This window comes from Myotis davidii, unplaced genomic scaffold, assembly GCF_000327345.1.
Source record: "Myotis davidii unplaced genomic scaffold, ASM32734v1 scaffold573, whole genome shotgun sequence".
NCBI classification, from domain to species: Eukaryota; Metazoa; Chordata; class Mammalia; order Chiroptera; family Vespertilionidae; genus Myotis; species Myotis davidii.
Genome location: NW_006285997.1, coordinates 578060 through 588661, shown reverse-complemented (window position 1 = coordinate 588661; position 10602 = coordinate 578060). Strand labels below are relative to the sequence as shown.

General features: G+C 51.9%; 1 protein-coding gene across 1 annotated transcript in view; it reads right to left on the bottom strand.

The window, feature by feature from the left end:
• The window catches only part of DOCK4 (dedicator of cytokinesis 4), a gene marked incomplete at its 3' end in the record, with an annotated part of 102802 nt that overhangs the window by 13021 nt on the left and 79179 nt on the right, over window positions 1-10602 (bottom strand). The window contains exons 38-43 of the mRNA XM_015559687.1: window positions 9933-10019; window positions 8319-8423; window positions 7000-7141; window positions 5890-6056; window positions 5256-5342; window positions 836-1012 (exon numbers count right to left, since the gene is read on the bottom strand). Coding sequence (XP_015415173.1) covers window positions 836-1012; window positions 5256-5342; window positions 5890-6056; window positions 7000-7141; window positions 8319-8423; window positions 9933-10019 — 765 coding nt within the window. The remainder of the gene's footprint in view (window positions 1-835; window positions 1013-5255; window positions 5343-5889; window positions 6057-6999; window positions 7142-8318; window positions 8424-9932; window positions 10020-10602) is intronic.

The following is a 10602-nucleotide window of genomic DNA, read 5'->3' as shown; positions in this document are numbered from 1 at the left end:
GATATATTTTTAATATTATCTATCTATCTATCTATCTATCTATCTATCTATATATATATATATATACTATTTCCAAAGGTAGCTTCAATAGATCCGTTACAAATTATTTCACAGGGGATTTCAATAATATCCATTCCTAAATGAAAACTGCTATCAAGTTTGCCATCTCCAAGTTTTACTAACCATTCACGGTAAGCAGAATCCTGTGATCTCATATTTGTTTTAAGAGACAACTGTCTGAAATATTCCCAAACACTACAGCACTTAAACTCGTTTGTACTATAGTCGACCGCATAGCATGCAGCACAACACGGAGACATTTCAGAGGTGCATTGTGACAATAGTTGGTCTTCAGATATATTCTGTTGACGATGCTGCTTCTCTCAGCTTCAGAATGTCAACAAAAACAACCAAATTCACGATCGACAATGACAGATCGAAACACATGTGTGACTAGTGCCAGTGAGAGCTTTATACATACCACCCATGTGCGAGTCAACGTTTATTTTTAAATTGCCAGTGCGCGTCACATTAACAGATGGTTGGTTGGGTGGTGAGATGGACATACAATTGGTCACTTAGCCTTTTGTATATTAGATAGATTTTTTTTTATTGAATTCAGAGAGGAAAAGAGAGGGAGAGATAGAAACATCAATGATGAAAGAGAATCATGGATCAGCTGCCCCCTGCACGCCCCACAATGGGGATCGAGCCTGCAACCCAGGCATGTGCCCTGACCGGGAATTAAACTGTGATTTCCTGGTTCAACCACTGAGCCACACCGGCAGGGCACCCTCACCTCTTTTTTCTTTTAATTCTTTTTTTACATTCTCACCTCTTGATACCGGGAGACTCCGCCGTTGACGGCAGCATCGATGACCCCGTTCAGGCACATGGTCAGCGGGTTGATGTTCTGCATCTGCCGGGTCTGACACTGGCTGATCAGAGTCTTCAGCTGCTGGTTCTTGTTCTCCAAAACCTCAATCGCGTTCTCCAGGGGCGTCATCTCCACCTGAGGAGCCGATGAGCACAGACACGCGCTGGAGTCTGAGATTATCCGGGTCCCACCAGCAGGGCCCGCCCCTCACCCCACCACTCCCATTCAGACCTCTCCCAGGGCACCGAGTGCCATAGACAGGACTGTGAGATAAATCAGCTGCGTTAGTAAAGTCTAGAAAGCGATGGTCATGATAGTCATTGGGTGAAATTAGGTTTGGAGTATCGGCAATCAATTATCTATTAGCACGGCAACACTCAATGTAACCTTTAAAAGAAAAAAAGTCACATGATGACTTTTAAACGGTGGGTTTTTTTTCCTTCTGAAGGGCTAAACGTTCAGGGCACATTGTCACCTGTCTAGATGCTTCTTAATGCAGAGCATCATGGGGAGGGGTACAGAGATGCACGTGCCGGTGCCCTGACGTGCAGGAGCTGCCAGGCCTCGGGAAGATGGGTCGTGGGCCCGCATGGACCACCCCTGCACGCGCCACATCACCACAAGGTGCACACAGGGGGACACAGTGGGAGGTCAGAAGCAGGGACAGTCATACAGGCCCTGGATCTGCGTGTTGAAGGACAGCCAAACAGAACACAGCGAGGTAAACGTTCTAGGCGGCATGGGACGCCTAACGGTGAGAATGAGGCGCGTGCCAACAGGCTGCACTGTGACAGGTATTGTCACTGACGCTGTCTTTAGGGAACGCCTGCCACGCTCTCAGCTGTGAAGTCCTTCTGGCTTACAGTTCCTGTGCCGGTTCTTTCAGTTAAGGGAACAAACCAGAGTGTTTGAAGGTCGCTTAGATCATTTTAAACCGACGCCAGAAACCTCTAAAATACTCTGCGATGTATGGCTGTGCTGTGCTCTTGGAAGTTCTAATTGGTTTGGCTACCTTGGAAAACAGCGTGGCATTGCATACTAACGTCGGTGACATATTTATTATATTTTATGACCCTGCCATGTGCACAAGGAAACATGCCAAAATGCTAATAATTGTCTCCCAAATTCATGTGTCCATTTGATAATAAAATGCACCAGTATAGTGTGGTATGACCATACAATGGAATAACACACAGCAATGCAAACTAACTTCAGTCACATGTAATAATATGGACTAACACTACAAAAACACCGAATCACAGAAGCAAGTTACAATGTGATATATACAGTACGATGCCGTTATATAAAGTTAAAAACCAGGCAAAACTAAATTGACTGGTTTATATCGGATGCACTAGGCAAGGGAACGGATACCATAAAAGAAAGGGTAATGGTGAGACAGGTCATTAAGCTCCCCCAAGTGGTATAGGGCAGTGGTCGGCAAACTGCGGCTCGCGAGCCACATACGGCCCTTTGGATGCACTAGGCAAGGGAACGGATACCATAAAAGGGAGGGTAATGGTGAGACAGGTCATTAAGTTCCCCCAAGTGGTATAGGGCAGTGTCGGCAAACTGTGGCTCGTGAGCCGCAGTTTGCCGACCACTGGTCTAGGGAAACTGATGGCTAAACAACTAACCAGGCAACTGGCAGCAGAAACAGAAGGCCACCTCCCCAGAGATAATATCTGGGCCTGTGTTTCAGCTCCAGACCAGAAAAGCAGCGAAGGTAAGAGAACATACCTCTGGAATATCTGAGTAACCCCTTTTCAAGCCCTCAGGGCACAGTCTCCCCACAGAGCCCAAACCACAGATTCCCCTCATTGCTGAGTTCATTGTTGACTGTTAACTATCCTGCACCCACCTAAGTAAAAGAAGTGTGTGTCTATTCCTTTACTTTTTAGCCCAGCTCGGAGGTTTCCCCATTTTGCTTTCTCCCACCTCTCTGGGAGAAATCACCAGTGGATTTCATGTAACTTCCTTTTAAAAAATACATTTTTATTGACTTCAGAGAAGAAGAGGGAGAGAGAGAGAGAAATATCCAAGATGAGAGAGAAGCATTGATTGGCTGCCTCCCACACGCCCCCGACTGGGCATGTGACCCAAATGGGAATCGAACTATGACCTCCTGGCTCATGGGTCGATGCTCAACCACGGAGCCACACGGGCCAGGCAGCATGTTAACTTCCTTACACCTTCCCCTTCTATCCTGATGTATAAAGTAAGTGGGAAAACTGCACTCCCTGCAGCATTTCCTCAATCCATTGAGCTTTTGCTTCCCGCCAACGGTTATCAGTTTGACTCAAATAAACGCATAGAAATTCTTCCCAGTTTGGATCCTTACACTAAGTGAGATAAAGAGTGTAACTGGGCTTACACGCCCTCAGGTTAGGTTTATCATTTCTGAAAGCCCAACTTTCAGAATCACCTTTCCGTTTTCAGAATCTTTTAGATTGTGGCGAGGTAATGAGGAGTTTCAGCGCAGCTTGGCATGTATGTATTGAGGGCCTACTACGTGTGCCTGGTCCTGAGCACCATCTATAGCAGGAGTGAAAGCAGGAAACCAGCAACAGGAATGCAAGGGGGGGGCCTGCCGGGCGGCGGGAAGGAGGCAGGCAGGTGTTAGGAGTGGGCTGTGTTCAGGGAACAAAGCGGCCCAGAGAGATTGGTTCTGTTGGAGAGAAGAGAAGGCTGCCTGTTCCAATACCGTGGGCAGCTGCTTGGAAGGCTTGTTTGGTAATGCTCTTCCCATCTTCATCTAAGCATGCTCCTTTTTATCAGAGGTGTACATGCACACACGTGAGCATGTGTGTGCACCCATGGGCGCACATGCATGCACTTGTGTGTGCATGTGTGTGCTCGTGTGGGTGATGTATCCATGTATGTGCACGTGTCAATGTGTGTGTGCACGTGTGCTAATATATGCATGCAGTGCGCCTATACATGTGCATGTGCACGTGTGTGATATATTCAGGGTGAGTACTTGGGTGAGATGCCCAGAACTGAGCACTCCGGGCAGGGGGGAGAGGAGGCTCGCTGAGTCATCAGGGCGGTGGGTGGCTGGGAGCATTTCTGAGGGCCGGGCCCACGCCATTTGGAAGGAAGCACAGCAATGAGATTTGCGGAGTTCCGTGCGGGGCAGCCTCTCCTCGTCCACGGAAAGCACCAGGTGCACGGCGTCAGCACCCGCTTGGGGACCTTGGCCTCACCCTTCAAGACCACACTGCTCTGGGCCTGTAGGGAGCTGCCTGCATTCCCTGGCTCCGCAGAACAGAACGCCATTAACTCCCCAGCTTAACGGTCCGTGATGAACTGTGTGTGGGTCAACTCGGGGACTTCAGGTAGGACGAGCCGTTCTCAGGGACAGTGTGGACAGGCGCTGCTCTGGCTGACCCACCAAGCAGAGCGGCTTGTCCACGAAATAAGCAAGAGGTGGAAGCTATGCTCACTCCCGGCCCATCTCCTATCACTGGGGGAGGGAGGCGGGCAGGGCTGGCTGCGCCCTAACGTGGAGGGGGCGGAGGGGCAGGGGGCGTGTGCAGAGAAGGATGCTGGGATCCAGGGCTGTGGCTGACACCCAGGTGCTGGGGGCTTGCAGAGCAGCTGGGGCAGCAGGGCGGGGTCTCACAGGATGTGGCCGCCATCAGCAACTGCTCTCCCTGTCCCACCCTGGGGACCGGAGCTGGGGGCATGACTTACACCCCGAGAGATCTTGGGTGCTGGGTTCTAGGCTCTAACAACACCCACAGCTCCCTGGCTGGCACTCCTCCCGGGCTGCTGGTGAGACTCCCATGCCAGCATCCTGCCACTGTGGCCTCCACCTGCATGGACTCTGTGCTGCCGACACTGAGGTGCCTCCGCACGGCCTCCCGCTGCCTGGGAGACTGAGGCTCGAAGAGATGCCATCACTGGCTGTGAAGTCAGAACACCCTGTGTTCAAGTTTACCCTCAACATCTTGTCACAGGGCCTCCTGCAAAAGCGTTCCACGCTGGTGAGAGGAGGGACAAGAGTGCGTAGCTCATGGCGTGGCCCTGGGGACTGAGTAAGACAGTGAGGACCTTCCTGGCCCACCCCCAGGGATCAGATCGCGAAGGCCGTGCAGCTACAGTAATTAGAGAGCGGAGCCCAGTTCCTCTGACCGCAGGGCCAGTGCTGTGTGCTGAGGCCTGGGGACCACTGAGGACCCCTCTGGCTCCCTGGACGAGGACAACAAGAGTGCCCTCCTGGAGCCCTGGTCACAGTGGTCAGTCTCACACACACCCACTCACTGCTCTGAGGGCTTCCAGAAACTTCCAGTCAAAGGCAGGAGCACCTCGCCCTGGCAGGGTCCTGGGCGAGCAGTCGTGAGAAGGAAGTGCCCCGAACAAGTCTGGTCCTTACCACCTCGCGCTTGTCCACCTCGAACCAGCGGGAGATGCCCGGCAAGCTCTGCACCAGGAACAGCGACGTCCTCTCCACCCAGAGGCTCTGTGGGACACAGGACAGGTTAACCCCATGTGGCCCCTCTTCCTGGCTGCTGAGCTATGGCTAATGTCTGCCATTCACTTCTATCAGGGGTCGCGTACCAGCTCGCCGCACACGGCTGCATAACCTCCTGCCGGAAAGGGCTTTTCTGTTTTAAAGATGAAGATGCTGAGATCCAAGAGCAATGGGACCTGCTCAAAGATGCCTTCTACTTACCTGCGAGCCAGCCCTGAGCCCGCCCACCAGAACCTCCAACTGCTCCGCAGCCCCGCCCACTGGGCCGCCTTTCCCATGTCCACGTGAACACAGGATTTCAGAGCCAGGCCCCCTCCAGCCCGGACCAGCACCCAGGCCACACGAAACCACGGCTGCCTTGGGTAAGAGCTGACACTGTCAACCAGGGTTCTGTGCCGGTGGCTCATTTTTCTTATGGGAACCAAGTCTGTTCCCAAGAGAATACACTTTGAGAGATTCCTGCACTAGCGCCAGGCATTCAACAGCAGCGAGAAATGAGGAGGTCTCTCCGAGGCGCCCAGGGGCCTGCGCGCACCTTGAACTCGTTCTCCTTGTCCTTGGGGCCTTTGTGGAACGGCCTGTCGTAGCGGAACTTCCAGATGTGGTTCACTTTGTAGAAGCTTTTGATGTTGTCGGGGACGCCGTCTCTCTGCAGCACCTCCTGGCTCTCGGGGATGGGGGTCACGGCGTAGATCTGCAGATCTGGGGGCACAGCGTCAAGGAGGAGACCCCGCTGGCTCGGCAAGCGCCACACAAGCCTGGCTCCCGCTGAGCTGTGGCGGGGAGCGGGGGGTGTGGGGGGGGACTATCTGCTATTCGCTCCCCTTTGGCTGGAAGTAAACTAACATCTCCGAGGACGTGCCCAGAACTCAGTTCCTAACACTCATTCCCACACAATAGGTCTTAGGTGAGTTCTAGGTCAGCGGTTGTGGGAAAAGTATCCATTTAAAATTTTTAGGGCCCATGGATGTACCACTGATTTTTTTTTCTTTTGGAGAGGGTGAGTGGGAATAAAAATGTCAAGGGCAAAGGCAGTGAATGGTATGTTCCAGTGAACGTAAGGCGATCGTTTTCATGAACTGACGTCACTTCCATAGGATATGTCAGGGGAAAATTATTCTAAGGGAAGTCACTAAAAAGAGCTTTAAAATCAGGGATAAGTTTTAATTAAAAGGGAAAAAATTAGCGTGGCCGGTGTGGCTCAGTGGTTGTCAACCTATGAACCAGGAGGTCACGATCTATTTCTGATCAGGGTACATGCCCAGTTGTGGCTTCATCCCCAGTAAGGGGTGTGCAGGAGGCAGCCAACAGATGATTCTCTTTCATCACTGATGCTTCTCTCTCTCTCTCCCCCACTTCTTTCCTCTCTCTGAAATCAGTAAAAACTATTTTTTAAAAGGGAAAATATTAAGCAGAATCTAAGAGATTTCTTTTCCCCTGACATCATGATAATAAACAGAACGATTCTGCTCAGAAGGAGCTGAGCTAAAACGAGATGCCGAGAACGAGGGAGACGGAGAACACGGCAACCGAGCAGGGTCCCGCGCTGCGCAGCCCGGTAGGGGAGTGGGCTGCAGCCGCCCGCCTGCCTGCCTGCCCGCCCGCCACGTGGCTCTCGTGGGCAGCGGCCCGCCCGGGTGGATACACTGTGCCTCCGCCTGGAAGATGGTCTCGTCGGGCTGGTTGGCGTGCTGCATGGCAATGGCGTGCGGGAACTCGGTCAGCATCCGCTGCTGGAACGCCTCCAGCCGCTCATAGTCGTGCCCTCTGCACACGAACTCCTTGTTCTGCAGGCAGAATAAAGGACGAACAAAATAAACGAACAGCCCGGCCGGCGTGGCTCAGGGGTTGAGCATCGACCTACGAACCCGGAGATCACAGTTCGATTCCCCGTCAAGCACATGCCTGGGCTGCAGGCTCGATCCCCAGTGCGGGGTGTGCAGGAGGCAGCTGATCAGTGATTCTCTCTCCTTATTGATGTTTCTCTCTCTCCCTCTCCCTTCCTCTCTGACATCAATAAAAATATATTTTAAAAAACAACTTGAGAATGGATTCCCAGATATGAGAACAGAACAGACACAGTTGGAGAGGGGGAGAGGGGGAAAATGCGAAACGGCAGCATGGTCTGCAGCGTGGGACCTGGACCCCTGCCAGGCCTGCACTCCCCCTAACGCCAACGCTGAGGGTGGCCCGCTGAATTGAAGAGTAAGAACCGGTCCCCCATGGGAAACACCCTAATGACCAAAAGTGGCTCGTCCATCCAGCAAACTTCGAAACTCAGGACGCAGAAACCACAAGGTTGGTTGGTATCTTGGGGAAGTATTCAAAACCAGGCATTCTACCTGAGAATGGGGTTTGCAAAGTAAAAAGTGAAAAGAAGTGTGTGTGTGGGGGGTGTCAATTGGGGAAAAGGGAGACATATGTAAAACTTTAGACAATAAAAATAAATAGGAAATAAAAAATAAATTTAAAAAAATGTGAAAAGGCTTTAACCGGTTTGGCTCAGTGGATAGAGCGTCGGCCTGTGGACTGAAGGGTCCCAGGTCCGATTCTGGCCAAGGGCATGCACCTTGGTTGTCGGCACATCCCCAGCAGGGAGTGAGCAGGAGGCAGCTGATCGATGTTTCTCTCTCATTGATGTTTCTAACTCTCTATCCCTCTCACTTCCTCTCTGTAAAAAATCAGTAAAATATATATTTTTTTAAAAAGTGAAAAGAAGTCTCCTGATGTGCTCACTTGTCTGGAAAGGGAAGGGGCCAGTCACAGCTCAGCTCTGTGGGTTGCGGAATCTACCAGGTGTCCCCACAAAGTGCAGACACACTTTAACAGCTGATAACTCAATGTTAACAATGAAATGTATTTTAATAAACACTGCCTTTATAATTATTCAAAGTGTATATATATTTCGGGGGGGCAACCTATACATTAGGAGTATGAAAGCAAACTAAATAGTACACGACTCACTCTTAAGAAAAATGGAAATTTTTTCCCATAAAATCCAACCCTGAAGAACTCTGGTTCCAGGCGCTGCTGGTCCATAATCTTGTCGTACAGAGAGGCCTCCATCATCTGGGGAAGCAAGGAGACACCTGGTCAGTCCTCCCCTCTGTCCGCTCCTCCACCTCACAGCACGGGACGTTTCCTCTGCCACAGGAGCACTCCCTCCCGTTCTTGGGCTGCTCGCTGACCTGCTTAAAGCCTAGGTGTGTTAGGACATGATCTCGCTGGAGAAGATGGTGTCTGTGCGCACAGTCCATCGGGGAAATGCTTTCCTCCCAGGGAAGTAAAAATGAGCATGAACTGTGGGAAGCAGCCTTTCTGGGGAATTCTCGTGCCAGGCGTACTCACCTGGGGGCTTGCTTCTCCTCAAACACAGAGCTCAGGACATCTGGGAGGTGCACACGTGCGCAGGTTGGATGGGGATAAACTGATCAACCAAAGCCGATGAGGCGTGGCTCAGTGGTTGAGTGTCAACCCTTGAACTAGGAGGTCGTGGTTCGATTCCCAGTCAGGTGTTTTCTCGTTAGAATTATCCATGACCCACGGACATGAAACACCACGCGGTCGGCTTGTGGGGCTGGGTGGGGGGGGTCGTGGTGGGTGGGGGGGGGGGGGCGGGGGGGGGGGGGGGACACGTAGGGGGTTGACATGAGCTGTTAAAGGTTAACGACACCATCGCTTCAACTGCTGCCTCGAAATTAAAAGGCAACATCATCCCCTCTTTTTTTAAATGTAGAAGCTGGTGATCCCATTTTAGAGACCAGAGGAACTTAAGGATGCGGAGGGCCTGGGGCGGAGGGGGAGGTGCCTGGCTGAGTCGGAGGGAAGGGGGAGTAAAACTTTTGTGAACACAGAGAACACCAAACTCCTAGTTCTTGGGTGGACCCTGGTTTAGGTTTAGCAAATACAAACACATCTCTGGAGCTAAGGAGAGGTAACAACGATAGCCTTTAGCCCCAGAATATTTAAAAAATGGGTCAGTTGGCCATTCCTACTATTTTGCTTCGTGGGCTATGGGACTAAGGAGGATATATCGCTACAGAGACGTGTGTCCACGTGGGAAGCCCTTCCCAGTGTGGGGTTTCCTCAGGGAAGTGTTAATCCCGGCTCAGACTGTGTGTTCGGATTGGGGGTTCGCCTAGATCAGCGGTTTTCCACCCAAGTGCCTCAAGAACTGTTAACCCTGCAACACCTGCTCGGTAAACAGGGCCACTGACCTCTTTCTCTCTGACTGTCCAATGCAAAAACGACAACAGTCAACACAACAGCCGTCTGGTGTGAATGAATCAAAATCACACTGTTGTTTTTGGTCAGATCGGCAAAAAATATACTTTCTGGTGTGGCCTGAGATGAGGAAGGCTGTCGATCGCTGGCCTCGTCCAGGGCTCACTGTTGTGTCCTCCTCAAAGCGCCACAGAGCAATGAGCGGTTTCTCTGCACGAGAGCTGGGCAGCCCGAGGAAAGCCTGTCCTCTGTCCTCCCCGGAGGCATGTCGAGGGGCCGGACACAGCCTCAGACGGGGAAGCTCACAGCAGAGGCCGCACGTGTGCTCAGCACGCGGCCCGCGCCCGGCCTTACCCGCATTTTGCTCAGGTTCCGGTAGTCATAGTAGCTCTCGTACTGCTCTGCGATCTTCCGGCACAGGACGATGCCGTTCTCCCAGCACTGCGGGCCAACGGGCACAGTTAGTGATCGCCCACACTAGCTTACTTCCACCCCGAGGTCGGCGGGGACCGCCTTCCATCACCGAGCCTCACTTCATCCCTATGACCTGCCGTTAACAGGATCACTGCAGCTTTAAGCACGGAGACAGCATGTAATTAACATGTGAATGATTAAAAGTCCTGCCTGGCCCTAACTGGTCTGGCTCAGTGGATATAGCGTCGGCCTGCGGACTGAAGGGTCCCAGGTTCGATTCCGGTCAAGGGCATGTACCTTGGTTGCAGGCACATCCCCAGTAGGGGGTGTGCAGGAGGCAGCTGATCAATGCTTCTCTCTCATCGATGTTTCTAACTCTCTATCCCTCTCCCTTCCTCTTTGTGAAAAATCAATAAAACATATATATTTTTTAAAAAAGTTATGCCTGGCTGGCGTGGCTCAGTGGTTGAGCATTGACCTATGACCAGGAGGTCATGGTTCGATTCCTGATCAGGGCACAGGCTCCAGTTGCGGGCTCCATCCCCAGTGTGGGGTGTACAGGAGGCAGCCGATGATGATTCTCTCTCATCACTGATGTTTCCCTCTCTCT